Source organism: Pseudorasbora parva, chromosome 2, assembly GCF_024679245.1.
Source record: "Pseudorasbora parva isolate DD20220531a chromosome 2, ASM2467924v1, whole genome shotgun sequence".
NCBI classification, from domain to species: Eukaryota; Metazoa; Chordata; class Actinopteri; order Cypriniformes; family Gobionidae; genus Pseudorasbora; species Pseudorasbora parva.
The window spans coordinates 17,800,516-17,822,265 of record NC_090173.1 but is presented as its reverse complement, the minus strand read 5'-3'; the positions used below and the strand labels follow the sequence as shown (position 1 = coordinate 17,822,265).

Genomic DNA, 21,750 nt, shown 5'->3' with positions numbered 1-21,750 from the left:
TGGTCCCCATGGCTACCTGTGCATTTTTGGCCACCTGGCAGGGGTAGTTCACCATCAGGTAGAAGGTTGGCCCCATCACTACCGAGTGCGCCAGCTGGGGAAAAGAAAAGACCAGTTGTATCATGTGAACCTCCTGAAGTGTTGGGTAGGGACCGGACCCTAGCATTTCGCCCTCGCCGACTCACTTCCCGTGGTTGTCGACATGGCCCCTCAACTTTCCGCCACCTAGAAGTCCGAGCTGCAGCACCTGGTCAGTCAGTTTTCTCCAGTGTTTTCCCCCCAGCCTGGGCGGACTCAAGTTCTGGAGCATGATGTCAGCACACCACCGTACAAGGGGCAGCGGCCCTACCAGGTTCCGGAGGCTCTGCGACACGCCATCGAGGAAAAGGTACAGGAGATGTTGAAGTTGGGGGTCATTGAACCATCTCGCAGCCCTTTGTCCAGCCCCATTATCATGGTTCCCAAGTCATGATACATTCTGCTTCTGTAATGACACACAACTCACAAATGCGCTTGAAGAAGAATGGTCAAAAATTCCCATAAACACACTCCTAAACCTTGTGGAAAGTCTTCCCAGAAGAGTTGAAGCTGTTATAGCTGCAAAGGGTGGGCCAACTCCATATGAAACCCTATGGATTAAGAATGGGATATCATTAAAGTTCATGTACATGTAAAGCCAGGCATCCCAAATCTTTTGGCAATATAGTAGTGTATGTGGTGGTGATTGCAGAGAATATGGGAATCAGTTGTGGATAATGGTTGACTGGGGGCAGGTGAAGAATGTAAGGGATGATGGGAAGCGTAGTGCTGGAGACTGGGCTGATCTTTAAAACTTAACATTGAAATGTATTACCATGCACATATAGCCCCATGCGCACAATTATTTTGTAAACTTACTCATGTGCACTTGCCTATAGCATGAAAATTGCACTTTAACATAGGGTCTTATACATAAATTGCATAAGATATTTAATCAAAGCATGTTGTGTTGGTTAGGGGGGAATCAATACAAAAGCAGTAAAAAAGACAATGACATATTTTTGGTTAAAGACTTCTAAAATCATGTAATGATATAGCTTTGCAAAATCTTGACAATTGAAAATGAAAATCATCAAATGAAAATTTAACAAAAAGAGCAAATAGTTGTCCCGGTAATAAAGGCCCCCTTGTGGCCGCTAAGCATCAGGCACTTTACTGTGAACTTCTCCCCTCCTGGAAGACGCCTCGCTTCACCTGGACTCTTAGCCAATCACAAGTTGACTCAGGATCGCTACACATGCTAGTAGCTTTCTGTTTGAGACTTTGCCAGTAGTGTACACTAACTGCACACACTTACATCCCACCTTGATACAACTGCTTTATTCAGTGTGCCTTTTTCAAAACCACTCTTCACTGTACATATTCACTTATGCATTTGTAAATTCAATAAATACTTCCCATGAAGAAATCTTGCGTGATTCTGACCGACCACCTGCTGTGAGCTCTACCTAACAATCCTCAAACTATCCAAGACAAAGAAGCCAGTTCTCTTCTGCAGAGTCCCTATTTCTATCGCCGTCAAACTAACACTGACGGCGTGCGTCTGGTAAACGATTACAGCTCACTCAGACTGGACTTTAGTTTATGACAGTGATATTGGTGTCGTGTCCAGGCAGTGTGATCAGAGTTTCTCCTCCCTCAGACACAGACGCAGAACACACGAGAGATGTCTGCCATGATGCTCCTGTAACACTTCATCAGATATATTTTTGCTTGCTGAAGAAGAGAGATAGTTATCACAGCCATGTCACGATATCACAAAGCAGCCATTGATGGCTATTTGGAGCTACTGAAAGAAGCCACAAGAAAAGACCTAAACACTCCGGATGAGGACGGCATGACACCCACTCTCTGGGCCGCTTACCACGGACACATTGAAGCTCTTCAGCTGATATGTAGCAGAGGGTAAGCTCAAAACTATCTACAGTAGGCTATGCTGATCATGTTCAGTTTAATCTTTTAATCAAATCTATACATTGAGCTTTCATCTAGAATAATATTTGTTTTAATTTAAGTTAATGCTAAAACTTTTTACAATGGTTTGTATGTCTGACATAAAAATAAAAATAAATGTTGAAGGCCATAGATACCCAAGTTACATATCAAACAATCTATTACTATACAAGCAAACTGTGATCTTGATCTAGGACTTTTCATTAATTTGTGGGGAGTGTAAATTTGAAGTGCGCTTAATCGTATTAAATGTGCACTTGTAGTGTAGCCTACTTAAGATCTTAAAAGATCTTTAAAAAAATTAAAAACAGTACCTGCAAAAAATATAATAAATAACATTGAATAAAGTTCACTTAAAGAGAGTAAACTTTAATGAATTTCTTTAAAAATGCACTTAGTATTATTTTAATATAAGAGTTTTACTGTAAAGTACATTTGAAATAATTTTGTTTTAATAATAGTTTGTCATGCTTTAAAGAAGAAGTACGCTTATTTTGATGTGTCAACTAACATATTAAAGCTTGTGTAAATTACTTTACATCATTTTAAGTGTCCTGCGTTATTCAGTATTATGTTTAAAGTTAAATGACACAAAAGTTCCAACAGAAATGATGTCAAAGTATATTTTAGTCAGTACATTCAGTACATGTTTACCATATTTCAAAACCAATAAGAGTAATTATGATGATTCTCTTAGATCATACTTTAGGGCCTCAAAAGGTAATAATTACATTAAGTATGCAATTTAATATAATTGCAAATAACAGGCAAGTGTATGAAAACATTACATTAATGTTATTTCATAAGGGTTTATTATGCATTGCAATAGATTCCCCAGATTAAACCAGCTTTATGACCTTTTGGGCGGTTCCAGTCTTGCTTTATGAGAAAACCGATCATCACTCTTGCGTTTAATACAGCAAATCACATGAATGTCTTATGGCTACAATATGAAACTGATGTCATCAATAAAATAGCTTTCCATTAAAATACTCAGCATGATAAAAAGGGAAGCAAATTAGAATGACACTATTTATTTAGTTTCTCTCCGGGTGGCGATGTGTCCTCCTCTAACTTTATTTCTCGGATGATCTGCTCTGTACATTGTTTGTAAAATTCCCAGAGTTGATGCCAAGAGTTTAATCAGCCAAATTAGTTATGCAAATCTGGAACAATAGACCTCTTCATCCATCCACGGTTTATTCAGCATTGACTCAGGGTGAGTTTATTTATTCAGAGCGGCATTGGGGCCGATCTTACTCATAGAGCACTGATTGCCATGGTCGGCTCTTAAACAGTACAAGCACCTTTCTAAATGTGCTGTGTGATGAATACTAAGCCAGTGAGAGGTGCTTCTTGTCATGGATATTCAGAGAATGCCTAAAAGTTATGTATCTCTCTCTTTTTTAATTATATTTTTCACCACCTATGCCCCTTGTGTGCCTTGTCCACTGATGAACAGATGGTGCTCAGAGATATAAGTGCTTGCAGATATTGTAATCAGAGATTTCATGGGTTTACCTTTGGACTTTCATTTTACAGCAGGTTACATATTAACTCTTTGGATGGTTAACTTCAAAATCATATGATTTACGAGAAAATATGTGAGGGGTGGAATTTTAATTGCTGCTAGGGACAAATGGGTCTGAGAGATGCCAAAGATTGTAGTTATTTTTATATCTTAAAGTAATAATAATAGTTCATAATTTAACTTTTTGGAAAAAATGTGTACATATTCATAGCACATTGTAAATACAAAATAATTTCAAAATTGTGCACGAACGCCCTCTGATGCCGTGTTTACCACTGAAGTTTGGAAATCATTTTAATACAAAAATTCCTGAGATGGGCGTGCCATAAACTTTACACATGGTGGAGGGGAGAACTACTGCTGTGAAAGATATGATTTATTAGTTTCCCCTCCCAAAGCAGCTAGATCATCTTATCTTGTCATTAATGTAGTACATATTTACACTTTACACAACAAGTAATCATTTGAAGGATATTACTAAAAATAGTCTGCATTTAACCAAAATTAATGCATCTGCACAAAGTGGAAACCATCGTAAATGTTTATATGGTTGTCAGCGCATGTGCCTCTACACGTAACTCCAGTTATAAAGAGATTTTCCCAATAAATAGGTGAGAATAAACCTGGTGTCCTCCTTGATTCCTGTTCATTCGACAACCAGTGTTGGATGTAATTAATTACTGTAATTTAATTACTTTTCCCTTGAAAAGGAAAGTAAGGGATTACTTTTATTTTCTCTGTAATTTAATTACAGTTACTTCTGATGTAATTGAACTAAATACTAAATATAATTGTACATAATTCCATAGTGGACTTAACATCAACATTTAAAGTCTAACTTTAAATGCATGTTTTATGTCTCCTTCTCACATTTGTAATACTTGGGTCAGTTAATAAAAGTAATTTATGTAGTTTTATATTATGTATTTGAATTAATTAAAAGAGTGTTTCATGTCTAACCTTGAATTGATTAACTCAAGGTTGATTTGGGATTTAGAAAGTAATTAAAAAGTAATAAGTAATAAAATACTTTTTGGAGAGAGTAATTTGTACAGTAATCTAATTACACTATTGACGATGTAATTAATAACTAGTAATTAATTACTATTTTAGAGTAACTAACCCAACACTGCTGACAACAAAGCACTTGAATGCGACAAGCTCGTAATAACGACTTCTGAAGTGGGAAGTAGGACATTTCCGATAGCACCTGAAGGCAGCATTAGTCACGGAAATGGCAGGACTTCAAACAGGGCGTTTTAGACTTTGTACCTTGTAACTGCAGATTGTTTACATGCTCAAAAGCTTTACAAACTAAAAGGAAAAAACACAATAAGTGGTCTTTAAGGCCTGTTTAGACAAAGAACATTAACAATGACTATAACTATATTAGCGTCCATAACAACAGGCAGCAGTTATGTCTCTTTAAAGCAGGATTCTGATTGGCTGTCAATATTTTGATCATTCATCAGCTAGAAAAAAGATCATTCTGTGAGTGTCGTTCCTCTGTGTCGTTATGGAGCGGTTGTATTCAAGAGCCATGCCTATTGCATAAACTGCTTAGACTAGTCTTAAAAGTTAGTCATCTATTTTCATCTATTTTTGTTGTTTTGTTGTTGTTGCAAGACTAGACTTAAAGGTAGATCAGTCTAATTTGAATTGGAAAAGTAAGAATGATTACCCCTTGGTTAACGACTAGTTGGTCAAACTAGTTCTTAAGACACAGTTTTAATATAGTGGCTAAGTTTATGCAAGTGGCCGCAGTTCATTCAAGTTCAGGTCAAGTGTATATTGAGCCAGACTGAGACCAGAAGTGGGTCGAGTCCAGTTCCCCTGCTGAACAATCGAGCACAAACCAGAATGAATTCCATGTCCGGGCTGATTTATGCTGGTCTAGCTGGTGGTCTTGATGTTCTCAAGGAAATCTGAGCTGATGTAGATGGTGAAAATGTTATGCTGGTGACCGACATTGCAGGATTTTTCAGCAGAGTCGGTGTAAATATGCTTTCCTTTGGAGTGAAATTGCCAGAGTGCCTTTTGTGTGATGGTAAACACGTCTCGTGCATGTGTTCCCAGTGTAACGTCCTGTGTGAACAAAAGCCATAAATAATGCTGAAAGGAGTGTGTCGTAATAATAACACTGAAGCTGAGACCATTCACCTGGTAGAAGAACTGTACACAATGCGCTAGTTTATGATCGATCGAAAATGCATAAGCATTGTTTCTCGAGAGAGAAATTGCAGATCATAAGCAAATTTAAGATGTTGCGGACACGTTACATGTCACATCGATGTCACAGGTCTTTACGGGATGTGTGTGTCTGCATGCACAGATTCTGGAGAATCACTGGCAGAGTTAAAAAACGAAAATTAAACGATCCCAGAATAAATCCCGGGACACAATATCAGGGTATTTTCCTGAATCTCTGTGTTAAAGGGCCTATGATATTCTCTAGATATGGCTCAAGTCCCTCATTCAGTGTAATAGAAATTATCTGCCTGGTCTATCGCTGCCACACTGATCATTTTGGAAAGTAACAGCACCTCTTTTCTAGAATCACAAAGTACACAACTCCATTACTTAAGTAAAAATACTACCAAATATCGCCTTGTTACAAGTGAAAGTTGTAAAAAACTGATTTTTACTTAAGCAAAAGTGCTGAAGTACTTGATTTTGAAAGTACTTAAGTATCAAAAGTAAATTTCCTTTTTTACGTCAACACATTATAATATTGTTGTGTAAGGACGAATGTACGGACCCAATAAACTGATACACATCGGATTTTCAAGACCTTACAAGAAGGATTATTAATAGGCTGTCTGCAAAAAGAAGAAGAAGAAGAAGAAGAAGAAGAAGAAGAAGAAGAAGAAGAAGAAGAAAAACTCTTCCACTGACTTTCAAAGCTGCTACAGAAACGACTTTCGATTTTGAGGACCTAGATAGAAATGTCTTTCAAATGTAGTAAAGTTATAGTAATACGTTTCCAGAAAAAATAATACTCAAGTAAAGTACAGATAGTCTAAAAGTGTACTTAAGTGCAGTACTCAAGTAAATGTAGTACTGTACAGTAGTTACTGTCCAGCTCTGATCTTTTCAACAAGCAGTCTGATTTGCATGTCCACAGTAAAAGCACAAAATCCCTTAACCCTAAGTATAAGAAAAAGAAATAGTGATGCGAGCACCACTTATTATAATTATATTTTTTTCTGGCTGCTCTGTACAATACCTAAAATGATTGTTCATTATTATCTGTCCTGTAGGGGGGATCCAAACAAAAGTGACATCTGGGGGAACACGCCTTTGCATCACGCCTCTGCAAATGGACACATGCAGATCGTCAGCTTCTTGGTGAACTTTGGAGCCAATCTCTTCGCTCTGGACAATGATTTCCACACTCCCATGGACGTGGCTGCCTCTCGAGACCATATGGACTGCGTCCGCTTTCTGGACACTGCTGCCGCCCAACAGACGGGCCAGAACGCCAAAAGGGTGGCACGTCTGAAGGATCAGGCCACTAAAGATGCCGAGCGCAGAGTGAAGCAGTGCGAACGGGTCAAGAAGAGACATCAGAGTAAGATGGACAAGATGTCCCGTGGCAGTTCGGTCTCGGAGGGAAGTTCCTATTCCAGCACGGGCACCTTGAGCAGCGTGAACAGCGATCAGTTCTCCAAGATCATTGCCGCAGACACTAATGGATCTATAACTTCGACGATCAAGGGAACCCTACAGCGTAAATTTGGAAAGAAGGATAAAGGGACAGTGAGTAGACAAGGGGACGGCAATGTCATTTTTGTCAAACAAGACGGTGGCTCGCAAGAGAAACCTGGTTTTGTTGACGTCTTCAATGAGCAGGATGAAATTCAGGAAGATGATGACGATGCTGAGCGAGGTTCGGATGAAGAGGGAGCCAGTCACGTGAAGTCTATTTTCGAAAGGCCTGGTCTCGGGAAAATGGTGTTCCGCAGGAACTTCTCCATGGAAATGGCCATGGACCCTGAAGACCTCCCCATTGGTAATACAGAAGACCTAGGGTTCCTCATCCGTCAAGAGCTGTTTGAAACTGTGGAAGAAGGACTGGAGGGTTTGGATGAGGATTCAGAACTGCCTTGGAACGAAGAGGAGATCGGTCTGGATGAGGATGAGGAGACCTCACACTTGGATTCGTTCTTGGCATCGATCGGCCTGTTGGACTTTGGCCCTGTGTTCACCCGAGAACACTTGGATCTCGAAGCCCTAATGCTCTGCTCAGATGATGATCTCAAAGGCATCCGCATCCAGCTGGGGCCACGCAAAAAGATCCTGGAAGCGTCGGGTCGCAGGAAAGCTGCAATGGCGCAGCCTGGCGTTATGAAGGACACCTTCCTTTAATAACGTGCTGCACTCAGTCCTGCTGTACACAAACATTTACGGTTTCTCTCAGCTCACACTCCTTTGCCATCATGTAGTTGCTGGTTCATAGCTGATTTTCTGATTTCAATGATTGTACAAATTAATACACCAGTTAAAATGTCCTTCATGTAGTAAAATAAGTTTAAACTCACAAACAAATACTTAACTATGTTTTTTTGAGAATCATAATTTTTCGAAAAATATGTTGATTTCGGCTGCTTTTTCATCTTTGAAATAAAAGTAACTTATACATCTATAAATAAATATGACACTGGTGCTGTCTAGAGTTGTCCTGTCTGTCTGTCTGTCTATCTATGTATATATCTATCTGGGGCCATATTCACAAAACATTTTTATCTTACCACTAAGAGTTATACTAATTGGCAGGTAAAAGTTCTTAAGTTGAGTTTTCGAAAACACTGGCTCTAAGAAGGCTTTCCTTCCTGTTTCATTGATTGAAATGATGTGAACGTTTGACCTGTTTAGTGATTTTCAGATGCAGCTCATATAGAGAAGGAAGATCTGATCTGTGATGGACAGACAATCGTTCATCGTGAAGAGTTCAGCCAGCGTCAGTTCCTTCACTCACTCAGGAAATACTTCACTCATTTTTTGCTTATTGTTTATTGTGTCGTATATATTTATTGTAATTTAATGTATGTCTAGGACCTGGTCAGATGATCTGGCAGAATTTATATTGTATCTCAACAATATCCTGGTTAAATAAATAAATACATGCTGCTGCTGTACAACAGAGCACACATGAATTACCCGTAGCAGATCTATGCAGCTGGAGCATTTTTGAATGTGCTGCACTTCTAAGCAAATGCTACCCGAGAATTTGAAGATTGAGCATGCAAGCTCATTGGCTACTGATACAGTAGGAACCAATCAGCTGTGCCCTAAGATGAAGATATAATAACGAGCGGGTTAAAGGGCATATTAACCTGCACTAGAGTTTCATGACATAATTTTGTATTTGCATTTAGCAATGGAATGCAATATATGTTTAATTTGAAATGTTTTCAGTCTTATTACAGTCTATTGGCACCTGTGGTTCCATGAAGAACCTTGAACATCCATGAAAAACGTACCATTCCAGGATCTTTATACTGTAGTGGAAAAGAGTTCTTCACACTAAGAAAATGACATCGCTACAAAACTCCCCTTTTGGAGTCTTTATTTTTAAAAGTGCATTGAGAGGAATGTACAGAAAATGAACAAAAAAAAAAGAAACCAATTAATGGTTTATCTATATATTTAATATTTCTAATAAGTCATGCAGATGTTATAAAAGCCTGATAATCTCATGCACAGGCTTATATTTACTCATGGGAACCAAGCCTTGGACAGTAACACGAGAAACACAATAACAGTGGTTAGGTACAGAATAAAGAAGATAACATCTATTATTGTGGCCACTCTGGTCCAGCTCAGGGGTTTCCTCTTTTGTTGGTTTTGATGAGCGGCAGCCTGAAACTCCATGAGGATCTGCTTCAGGACGTTAAGAGTGCTCGGCCATTCTTCATTGCTGTCTGCAACTGAGTCTGAAGGGCCTTTTGTGTCCATTACGGTATCTGTAAGAGGAATTATACATGTATTTATATAAACATAAGATATTATACTAGATGTTTTACCAAGGACCAATGTCTTTTGAATGACTGTCAGATAGCATGTACAGCTCATGAGCATGAGTCACGCAAAGATGCCAACATCCAAATCACATACATCCATTCACTGCCATTGAGATGAACAATGTGCCTCATTATTAGATGTTGGGAAAATATTTACCGGAAAGAGCAGAAGTGCTTTCCACTGGTCTTACTGAAACTGTATGATTTCCTTTAGCCATCAGAAAATTCACAAAAATAGTCTCCAGAACACTGATGGCCATCAGAGTGAAAATGACAACACAATAAGTCCCTGTGAAAACAGGAAATAATAATAATTATAATAAAAGATACAATATATGCTACATGGTCAAAAGTATTTTTTTATGTTTTTGAAAGCTATATTATCCTCACACTGTAAAAAATTATTTAGAAAAAAAGTTACCTGGTTGCATTAAAAATCTGGGTTCATTGAAATAAAATTTTTGAGTTGATACAATTAATTTTTTTTTTAAATTCGACAACCTTTATTTAAATATTATTAAAAGATTTTGTAAGCAAATTGGGTAATTGTGTGTGTTTTATTTCTGATGATGCAGTGAAACATTAGCCTGGATGCCAGCCAAATTTAGCCCCGCCCACAATTTTTTTAGGTCCGGCGGTTCGGTCTGGCCTCAATCCATGAGGAGTAATTATCCCCGACTCAATGAAATCATCAGGGCGGGCTTTAGATGATGACGGACAGATGATCAACAGTAACGTAATCATCACGTCATCAAAGGGGCTTGGGTTATATTTTTTCGAATCCTAAACTGAGAGCTTGTTTCTATATGCATTCACCTTCACAATTTCTCTCAAAAATGATGATCATGTTGAGTAAGTACTCTGTGTATCATTAAATTATTTTATTTTTTTACAACACCAGCAAAGATCGTTTATTCCAGCGCACTTGCAGACAGGGTTGCCAAGTTTTTACAAAAAAACCTGCCAACTACTAGCCCTAAACAATAGCTTCTCAGGGGGTTCTCCGGGGGAAAAATGAAGTTTGGTGGGTAAAATGTGTGTTATTTTGGCAAGGTTGCTACTAAAATTCGCACTCATGGGTCTATAAATCAAATAATAGTCGCTTCAACCCGCGGACATAGAAAACAACCGCGGGGCAAAAATGCGGACTTGGCAACACAGTGCAGTTGAACGATGTTGACATTTGACAATGCGTCGCTTCGTTGCTCTGATTGGTTGTTGGTCTATCCAATTGATGTCTTTCCTGGTTCGGTTGAAACACGCCCCATAATCACAGCCCAATGGAGCAGTTTCAGACTCATATTCTTGAGTATGACCATGTCAGGCTAGTGAAACATGCCAAATAATGATTTATAATTTTTTTTAATGTGGTTCAGATACAATAATATTTTGAGTTTCTATTTATTAAACAAATTTCCTTCATTGTATCAACATTTTAAGGCAACCAGGTTACTTACTTTTTTAAGTTAAACCAACAACAAAAAAAAAACATTTTTTTTTAGAGTGCAGTAATATTACAATTTAAAATAACTGATTTCTATTTTATTATTCTCATATAGATATACTGAATTTTCAACATCATTACCCCCATCTACAGTATACCGGATCCTTCAGAAATCATTAGAATATGATGATTTGCTACACATATAGTAACAATAAATGAACTCACCAACCAGAGGGATGTCACTGGCAGTAGAGGGCAGCATGTCTTTAAGAAGCAGCAGTAACACAGAAATAGCCAAAAGCAAAGTTACTTTAAAACTTAGCTTCTCTCCTCCACTTGAATCAATGAAGAAAGAGGCCAAATCCATCACAAGGAAATACAATACTGGCATCAGAAAGTTAATGACGTACAGTAAAGGTCTCCTCTTTATGGTGATCTAGAAATATCAATCAGAGCAGCTTTACATTACCATCAAAGACCAGGGATAGTTGTTACAAGGTCTGCATCTCATCTGCAAGGTTTTAAGTCAAAAGTTTAGTTACTGAAAAACTAGTTTTCTCTATCAATGTTTTCTAATAGCTGTTGCATGAACGCAATAAAATTACACAGAATACATGAATTATATAATAAAGTAAAATTTGATCTGAATGGTGAAAAAGACCTACACTTTAGCATACCTAAAAAAAATTTAAAAAAAAAATTTTTTTTGCTCTCAACATATGAACTGAGAGCTAATCAGACATAAATGACTCCTTTAAAATGTAAAAAAAAGGGTATGTAAAGTGAGATGAGGTCAGTCTGAAAAATAACTCACTCTTCCACATAGAAGACAATGAAGGCTTGTAAGTAATGGTCTAATGAATGAACCCTTAAAGGAGCACTTCATCGCTGGGAAGATGAATCTGTATTTAAACTGGGTCAGTAGAATGTTCACATTTCTACTAATGTAGCAGAAATGTGAAATTATTTTTTTAATTTGGTGCTTTCTAGACTGAGAAAAAGACAGAAAATGTATTTTTGTCTTATGGGGATGTAAGACAACAATTCCCAGAATGCTTCGCTGCTCTATGAGGCCACTCGCAAAGCCACCGCTACTAGATTACGGGATCACTGATCACTTTCCCACCGTGACCGCGTTCATTTTCATAAAATCAGTTAATTTAAAGAACAGACTCTACAATTAAAAACTGAACATGTCTGTTCAATATGTGATTTAGCCGCTGAGGGAGTCTCACAGCCCAAACGCAACAGGAGTCAGATATATTGACAGTCATGGATGAGCTTGTGATGAGAGCTGAGGTAAACGCGTCCGCGGCATTGATTCACAGCGCATGTTCAGTCTGCCGCGTTTTCAGTTCATGCCTTTGAAAGCTTAACTTTCATAGGAATTAGTTTGAGAAATAAAAAGACTTAGTTTGCTCTGCTGGCCGCACCGTTTAAACATAAATGCCTGAGGCTGCAGCTGCGAGCTGAGCTGTGAGTGTGATCTCTCATCCCCCACGCGCGAGTTGAAAACATGCGGAAATGGCTCCCTCTGCTGGCTGTAGTCTTTAGCATCTGGTCAACAATTTTTCCAGAAATAAAATGCATATATCTCTTGTCTCAGGCAGATATAAGGGGGGGAAGCACAATTATTCGAATATACTCCAGGGTTTCTACTGATACAAAGCCAAATGCTAATCGCTGATGTAACCCTTTAAGATGTCAACTCCAAGCAGTTTGTGAACCATACATGTGAAAACAGCGACATCATAGATATATTTACATAGATCTTAATTCGACCGATCTGCGCGGGATACATGCATATACTCACCTAAAGGATTATTAGGAACACCTGTTCAATTTCTCATTAATGCAATTATCTAATCAATCAATCACATGGCAGTTACTTTAATGCTTTTAGGGGTGAGGTCCTGGTCAAGACAATCTCCTTGTAGACCAAATATACTAGTCAATATTACTGTCAGAATGGGAAAGAAAGGTGATTTAAGCAGTATGTGGCAGTCCTGTGGGTGAAAATGCCTGGTTGATGCTAGAGGTCAGAGGAGAATGGGCCGACTGATTCAAGCTGATAGAAGAGCAACCTTAGCCCCGTTTCCACCAAAATTACCTGGAACATTTTTTACCAGGAACTTTTTTACAGGAACGTTTCTCCCCCCAGACCTGCAACTGTCTGCGTTTCCACCGCTAAATAAAGTTCCGTGAAGATTAGGCAAATTAGTCCGGTGATGTAGGACTGCGCGGAGTGCGCGCGACTTCTCCTCCAAGTCAGTGACGGACAGTAATCATTTTTGCGTGTACCGATTGAAAGATTTAGTGGGCTGTTTACATGAGACGTTATCTAAACCGATGTTTACATGTGATGACTTTCAATCGCAATCATTTTTTGTCACATGCAGCATCAAAACTGTCAACGCTGTTTTCTCCATCAGCTGGAATGTGTTTACTGTAGCCATAGCAACTATTAACAGCCACCAGGACTAATACAGTATTATATTATAAGCTATTTATCTATTGTAAAGTGTAATAATCATCTCAGAAAAAAAAATTCTTCTGTCAGGCGCAGTTAAAGTAAAAACTGCCTGGGGATATAATATATACGCTGTGTCATTATTCCAACATTATCTTTATAACTTACGAAATAAAAAGTTTACCCCTCAGAAAAATGAGCTTTCCTCTCTTGTCAACATGAGCGCTGTCACGTCATGTAAGGACGCACACTTAAAAGAAATCGGTCAGGTCGTTTACATGGTGAAAAATATAGACTGTAAAAAAATGAATAACGAGTATGGAAGAGATTCAAGCTGTGCTGCTTTTGCTGGTTATGTATAACGTTAGGTTTACTAAAGAGGAAATTAACAACGACAGAAAAGAGCACTAATATGCAGATTCAGCAGCATGCAGCATATTCAGAAAGCTTGTAAAGCTAGATTTAAAATGAAAATGTATATTATTATCAGCTATTACGGACATTGAACATGAGATGGCTGAGACAAGCGCACGCCATCAGACAGAGAGCACAAGACTGATATTTACCGAACGCAGACCGAACCTCGCAAAAGACTTTTAAAAATGCCGGTTGAAATAAAATGCTGCCTGAGCTCAACCAATCAGCATGTTCAGCGCCCAAGTCCCGCCCTTGAAAGTTCCTGAACTTTGAAAAAGTACTACCTCGCGAGCAGGGCCGTTTGGAGGAGGAAATATTTACCTGGAACTTCATTTAGACCCTGGTTCCTGCGGTCAAAACACACCGAGTACCACCCAAAGTTCCTGGTTCCTGGGTAAAGTTCCTGCGGTCGAAACGTGGCTTTTGACTGAAATAACCACTCGTTACAACCGAGGTATGCAGCAAAGCATTTGTGAAGCCACAACACACACAACCTTGAGGCGGATGGGCTCCAACAGCAGAAGACCCCACCGGGTACCACTCATCTCCACTACAAATAAGAAAAAGAGGCTACAATTTGCACAAGCTCACCGAAATTGGACAGTTAAAGACTGGAAAAATGTTGCCTGGTCTGATGAGTCTCGATTTCTGTTGAGACATTCAGATGGTGGAGTCAGAATTTGGCGTAAACAGAATGAGAACATGGATCCATCATGTCTTGTTACCACTGTGCAGGCTGCTGGTGGTGGCGTAAGGGTGGGGGATATTTTATTGGCACACTTTAGGCCCCTTAGTGCCAAATGAGTTGGACATCGTTTAAATGCCACGGCCTACCTGAGCATTGTTTCTGACCATGTCCATCCCTTTATGACCACCATGAACCCATCCTCTAATGGCTACTTCCAGCAGGATAATGCACCATGTCACAAAGCTTGAATCTTTTTAAATTGGTTTCTTGAACATGACAAAGAGTTCACTGAACTAAAATGGCCCCCACCGTCACCACATCTCAACCCAATAGAGCATCTTTGGGATGTGGTGGAACGGGAGCTTCGTGCCCTGGATGTGCATCCCACAAATCTCCATCAACTGCAAGATGCTATCCTATCAATATGGGCCAACATTTATAAAGAATGCTTTCAGCACCTTGTTGAGTCAATGCCACGTAGAATTAAGGCAGTTCTGAAGGAGAAAGGGGTCAAACACAGTATTAGTATGGTGTTCCTAATAATCCTTTTGGTGAGTGTATATATATATATATATATATATATATATATATATATATATATATATATATATATATATATATATATATATATATATATATATATATATACAGAAGTAATGTCGTTTGGAATTCTAGATGAGACTGATATGAGGTTAAAAAAAAAATTCTCGCAGAAACCGATCATTTCGTGTCTTAAGACATCAATACGTCACCATGAGCCACAGGGTTTAATATGGATTTGTATGTCTGTGTTTTTTTGCTCTCATACTGGCTCTCTTAGAAATACACCCCATTGACATGCATTATACAAGCAACGGTTGGAGTTAAAAATCATAATTTGTGTTCTACTGAAGAAAAAAACAAACACACCTGCATCTTGGATGCCCTGGGGATAAGCAGATAAACATCACATTTAAATTTGTGGGTGAACTATCCCTTTTATGACAGGTTTATGTTGGGATAACTTGCCCTTATATACAGTATTGTGACAGCATGAGTCGTATTCTTACTGAAGTGACTTACAGGGAAGTGCACAAATCACATTAATAATAATCCATAATTATCTAATTTTAACGCTCTGCTCTGTACCGTATATATCAGCTGATCTTGCTCTTCTTGTAGAGGAGAGGTAATGTCTTTAGAAATATTTATATTGAGCAGTTCCCACTCTCCCTGAGTCTGAAAGGCCTTCTTGGAGCTGAGGGTCAGAAATGATGCATCAGAGAACGGGAAGATCATGAGCTCCTTTCCTGAGAGAAAATCAATAACTGACATTACAATAAATTTATGTCAAATATGCAAAAGATGGAAGAAAAAATAAATGTTGTATCACTACTCCATGAATGCATAAAGGGGGTCAAATTGACATTTCCTAATGAATTTCGACTCAACACAGCACTTTCGAATACATTTGTGTCAATAATTATATTTATTTTCTTAACTTTATGGATCATTTAATCTATTTTTTTGTTGTTGCTCTGAGCCAAGAATTAGCTTCAGACTCTGTGTCTGAATATGCAGTATTCATAAAACAGTAGGCAAAAAAAAAAAAGCATCTGCATAACCTACAATCTCTGCCCTGATTCACATCCAATGGACACTTTACTATCCATGGACCATGTGAGAGAAGTTGTGAATGACACGGAAATAAATAGCAGAACCCACTCTATAGCTCACATGACAATGCTAACATGGTGGCGAATGTAGTACATTTAGACTGCATTCATGCTACACACATGCATGCTTTATTATATTTATACAATACACATGCATACTTTTGTAACAGTTATGAAGGTCGCAATCGTTAATTTAATTATTTAATTCATAGGACACCAAATTCTTTTGTGAAGGAACCACTAATTCCAGTACGGGTCATTTTGACCTCCTTTATGTATTTGTGCAAGGTTTCTGGTTCATGCATTCTAGGGTTAAAAATCATGTTGGCCAAAATCAGGGTTGTGGATCAATATGCATATTTTGTCAAAAATGAATGATGTTTTTAATTGTGTAATTTCTCTGAATTGTAATTTAGCATTTTTATTTTCCTGTCATTTCAATTCAAATTGGCAATTCAACATCCTTCAGGTGCGGCCAATTCAATTCAATTTTACAATCATGAATTGACTTTTTCCTTTTTGAATATTGCCCAACCCTGATCGTAACTGATTTTTGAGTTTCAGATATACTTAAAAGGATTGGAGACTGAATGGTAAATTTGCAGCTTTGGACGTCAAAGGGAAACGAGTGCAGGTTCATCTTGCAGGCCATTGTCACAGATAAAGTGCTGTATGTGAGAACGAAGCCTTGATTACGCAGCTGCACATATTGACTCTCTGATGTTGCAAACTCTGTCTTGATGCTAAATAGAAAGAAAAGAAGAAAAAATACTATGAGCACTGGAGACAATAAGGAGTTCAACTAAATCAAAGGCCAACCTTAAGTGTTTAAAAAAAAAAAATCTTTTTTAATTCTGTCCATTACTCAACCTTATATTTTTCCAAAGGCTATTATTAATCTTTGAAAAATAAAGTTTTTTTAAAATAAAATATTAGAAATTTCTGTCCCTTCATTAAAAGTCCATTCTGGAAGCTGTATTAAAGGGTTAGTTCACACAAAAATGAAATTGATGTCATTAATGACTCACACTTATCTAGTTTCACACCCGTAAGACCTCCGTTCATCTTCAGAACACAGTTTAATATATTTTATATTTAGTCCAAGAGTGTATGCACACTATATTGTCCATGTCCAGAAAGGGAATAAAAACATCATCAAAGTAGTCCATATGTGACATCAGTTAGTTCATTAGAATCTCTTGAAGCATCAAAAATACATTTTGGTCCAAAAATAACAAAAACTACGACTTTATTCAGCATTGTCTTCTCTTTATTGTTTGTGTTCAATCCTCAAATAAAGATTCAAACGGTTATGAATCAGTGAATCAATCAATGATTCGGATCACCAGTGTCACAGGATTTCAGCAGTTTGGCACGCAATCCGAATCACTGATTGATTCACTGATTCACAACCGTTTGAATCTTTATTTGAGGATTGAACACAAACAAGGAAGAGAAGACAATGCTGAATAAAGTCGTATTTTTTGTTATTTTTTGGCCAAAATGTATTTTCGATGCTTCAAGAGATTCTAATGAAATAACTGATGTCACATATGGACTACTTTGATGATGTTTTCATTCCCTTTCTGGACGTGGACAGTATAGTGTGCATACACTTGCATACGCTCTCAGACTAAATATAAAATATCTTAAACTGTGTCTGAAGATGAACGGAGGTCTTACGGGTGTGGAACGACATCAGGGTGAGCCATTAATGACATCAATTTCATTTTTGGGTGAACTAACCCTTTAGGTTAATAAAGACATCGTAAAATTAATCTAAAGAATTTAAGCGGTTTAATCCAAGTCTTCTGAAGGGATACAATGACATTACACAGATCAGGCATAACATTATGACCAGTGACAGGTGAAGTGAATAACACTTATCTCTTCATCACTGCACCTGTGACGGCCAAGGCTCATTGATGTGCGTGGGGAGCGAAGGCTGGCCCGTGTGGTCTGATCAAACAGACGAGCTACATAAGAAGGTAATGCTGGTCCTGACAGAAAGGTGTCAGAATACACAGTGCATCACAGTTTGTTGCTTATGGGGCTGCAAAGCCGCAGACCAGTCAGGGTGCCCATGCTCACCCCTGTCCACCTCCGAATGCGCCAACAGTGGCACATGAGTATCAGAACTGGACCACAGAGCAATGGAAGAAGGTGGCCTGATCTGATTAATCCCGGTTTATGTTACGTCACGTGGATGGCAGATTTTCATGTTGAAAACAACATGAGGCTGAGTAAATAATGCCAGAATTTTCATTTTTGGATAAACTAACAAATCCTTTAAAGACTATAGAGATTTAGATGCTTTATACAAAAAGGTGAAAAACTATTTAGAGGAGAGTATACGTATATTGTTCACACACACACACACACACACATACACACACACACACACACACACACACACACACACACACACACACACACACACACACACACACACACACACACACACACACACACACACACACACACACACACACACACACACACACACACACACACACACACACACACACACACACACACACACACACACACACACACACGTTGGTCTATGTGGTTAGGGACTCTCCATAGGTGTGATGGTTTTTATACCGTACAAACCGTATTTTCTATCCCCCTACACTGCCCCTGCCCCTAAACCTACCCATCACAGGAAACATTCTGCATTTTTACTTTCTCAAAAAAACATAATTTAGTATGTTTTTAAGGCCATTTGAATAATGAGGACATTTGATATGTCCTCATAAACCACATTTATAGTGTCATACCAGTGTAATACCCATGTAGTTATACAAATTTGTGTCCTCATAAACCACATAAACAGGCTCACACACACACACACACACACACACACACACACACACTCGCTCACACACTCACACACTCACTCACTCGCTCACTCACTCACTCACTCACTCACTCACTCACTCACTCACTCACTCACTCACTCACTCACTCACTCACTCACTCACTCACTCACTCACTTAGTTTTAGCAAACCATGCTGAATAACACATTTTTTTCAGACCTTTCAACTATGTTGATGTCTGGAGTCCAAATCATATCTTTTTTAATTGAAGAGAAAGTGATCCCACAAAAGTCATCAGGGTTCCATGCTGTGAACTCATTTAGCCAACCCTGCAAAGTTATGGCCATAACGTTAACAGTGATTACAACTAGTGGTCAACCGACAGCAAATAGTGCAGAATCATAATCATTTTCCTTATACAAATAATGTATACAGATATATATATTATTCAGTTTGTTTTCAATATTTACATTTATAATATCTGACTTAAAATAACAGAGACCTTCCAATGTCTTGCTTTGGTTCATCAGTCAAATAGTTACTGGGCAACGCCTACAATTATTTTCAGTTGGTCTCTTAATGAGCTTGCCAGTGTATAAAAATCGTTATCTTTTTTCAGATAAAGCATGATTATACATGGCTTTATAAGTTGAATAAAACTGTCTGAAAAAGGTTCTGAAAACACTTACAAGTATAACTGTGATTTGTGTTGAGATGCTCTGGGCTTTTTCATCCTGCAGAGAGAAAGAAGTGTTGAGTGATGATAATACAACGGTGTGTTATCCTGTGTCATTGGCAGTCAAGTAAATCATGTTGTATTTATACCACTTCTGTGATGGAGGTCACAAGCAGGTTCATAAAAACAGTGGTAGGAGTTGTCCAGTTATGCACGGGCCGTAGGGACGTCATCTGAATGTCATTGCTGTCCAAGCCGAGATGTTCGATAAGTGCCCTATAACTGCAGTTTCCAGCAGCAGACACCCACCCTGCACAGATGACACTTCAAGTGCATATTCTCCATTTACAGTACAGCTAGAGTATTTGTTCCAATCAAAACCATGCTAAAAGGAAGATATAACATTGCAACTATGCTTGACCTGTTCAGTGAACATGATTTTCCAAGTAAAACATGTTCCTTCCAATCAACAAATCAGATTTGTCTTTGAAATAAGATTAAAGTTACTGCTCAATGTACTGACAAGCATTGATGGTAAGCTAAAATAATGTAATTTCTATTGAATTTCTTTTATGCCATGTATTTATTAAAGGGATAGTTCTTTTGTCATCCTTTCCTCACTCTAAAGTTGTTCCAAACTTGTATGAGTTTCTTTCTTCTGCTGAACACAAAAGAAGATATTTTGAAGAATATGGGGAACTAAACAGTTGATGGACTCCATTGACTTCCATAATAGGGAAAAATACTACAGAAGTCAATGAGGTCCATCAACTGTTTGGTTACTGACATTCTTCAAAATATCTTCTTTTGTGTTCAGCAGAAGAAAGAAACTCATACAAGTTTGGAACAACTTGAGGGTGAGGAAATAATGACAATTTTAATTTTTAGGCGAACTATCCCTTTAAATATATTTGTAATTACACATTTGGAATGATGAAATTGCAATATATTATACTTCACTTCAGTTATTTCAAATAAAACCAGTTCAAATCAAGATGAAGTACTTTACATGAACTAAAGTAAGTTAGACAGCACATCAAAATGAGTTCACTTCTTTAAAGCAGGACAACCAATTACAAAAACATAATGATTTAAAAAGTACGGGCAAATGTCAAATAAGTGCACTTAAGTTGTCTTTCCTTTCATCAATATTATATCTGCAAGTACAGTTTTTATATACTTTTTTTAAGATCTGTCATACACTACAAGTTAACACAATTGAGCGCACCTCTTTTTCTTTTTCACAACTGTAGTATTTTGGTGAAAATTAATTTGACGCTATATGCATGACACACTCTCATCCCTGAACATTGTTAGGCAAAACACCACAACACAACAGATACAGTTAGACATTTAAAAACAGACTTACCGACTGAGGCAAGATACAATATTAGCCAGCGTAGATCCATGCCAAATAGTCAGAGATGTAGCATTGAACAGCTGACTGTAATTTTTGTCACGTTTATATAGTGTAAATGAGAAGCATGTCCAACCTCCTCTTGTGTTATAAGTGTACAAACAGCTGATGTCATACCTATATGGCCTATATGCTTTGTCGGATGTGTTGTTTCACAACTTGTTTGTATATAATTTACCTGTTCATGTAACATCAAACATATGAATGAGATGTCCCAAAACCCACTGGTGCAAACGCAAACAAACCATGTGCAGTGAGTGAGTCAAGACCTTTGTTCAACACTTTATACAAGGAGCATTTGTACAGCATAGTGTTATTTACATTTATTAGTTAAAGGGATAGTTCACTTTGAAATTAAATTGTGATATGTTTTAGCTTTCCTCATGGGCATCCGAGATGTAGGAGTATTTGTTTCCCCGGTAGTTTAAATTTTGATAATTTTAGGTCAAACCGTTCTTGTCTGTGCCTCACATAATGCAGGTCTATGGTCACCACCTCAAAGAGCATACACAGAGAAGTCCAAATTAAACAATCCCCCAACGTAAGTACACACTGATGGCCTAAGACACGAAACGAGCGGTTTGTGTGAGAAAACGAACAGTATTTATATCGTT

At 38.1% G+C, this 21,750-nt stretch overlaps 2 protein-coding genes across 2 annotated transcripts; one reads left to right on the top strand and one right to left on the bottom strand.

The window, feature by feature from the left end:
• Positions 1-1,628: 1,628 nt before the first annotated feature.
• On the top strand, positions 1,629-8,194 carry anks4b (ankyrin repeat and sterile alpha motif domain containing 4B). Its single transcript, XM_067428804.1, has 2 exons — positions 1,629-1,944; positions 6,784-8,194. The coding sequence occupies exons 1-2, from the start codon at positions 1,784-1,786 to the stop codon at positions 7,889-7,891; spliced, it is 1,269 nt and encodes a 422-aa protein (XP_067284905.1). The 5' UTR covers positions 1,629-1,783; the 3' UTR covers positions 7,892-8,194.
• Positions 8,195-9,090: 896 nt separating this feature from the next.
• LOC137051193 (5-hydroxytryptamine receptor 3A-like) lies at positions 9,091-21,266 on the bottom strand. The gene is made up of 9 exons (XM_067428803.1): positions 21,089-21,266; positions 19,869-20,029; positions 19,733-19,777; positions 19,263-19,372; positions 16,791-16,963; positions 15,694-15,854; positions 11,216-11,426; positions 9,704-9,835; positions 9,091-9,489 (listed from the first exon to the last, which is right to left on the bottom strand). Exons 1-9 carry the CDS (start codon positions 21,126-21,128, stop codon positions 9,242-9,244), a joined length of 1,281 nt encoding a protein of 426 aa, XP_067284904.1. The 5' UTR covers positions 21,129-21,266; the 3' UTR covers positions 9,091-9,241.
• Positions 21,267-21,750: the final 484 nt, after the last annotated feature.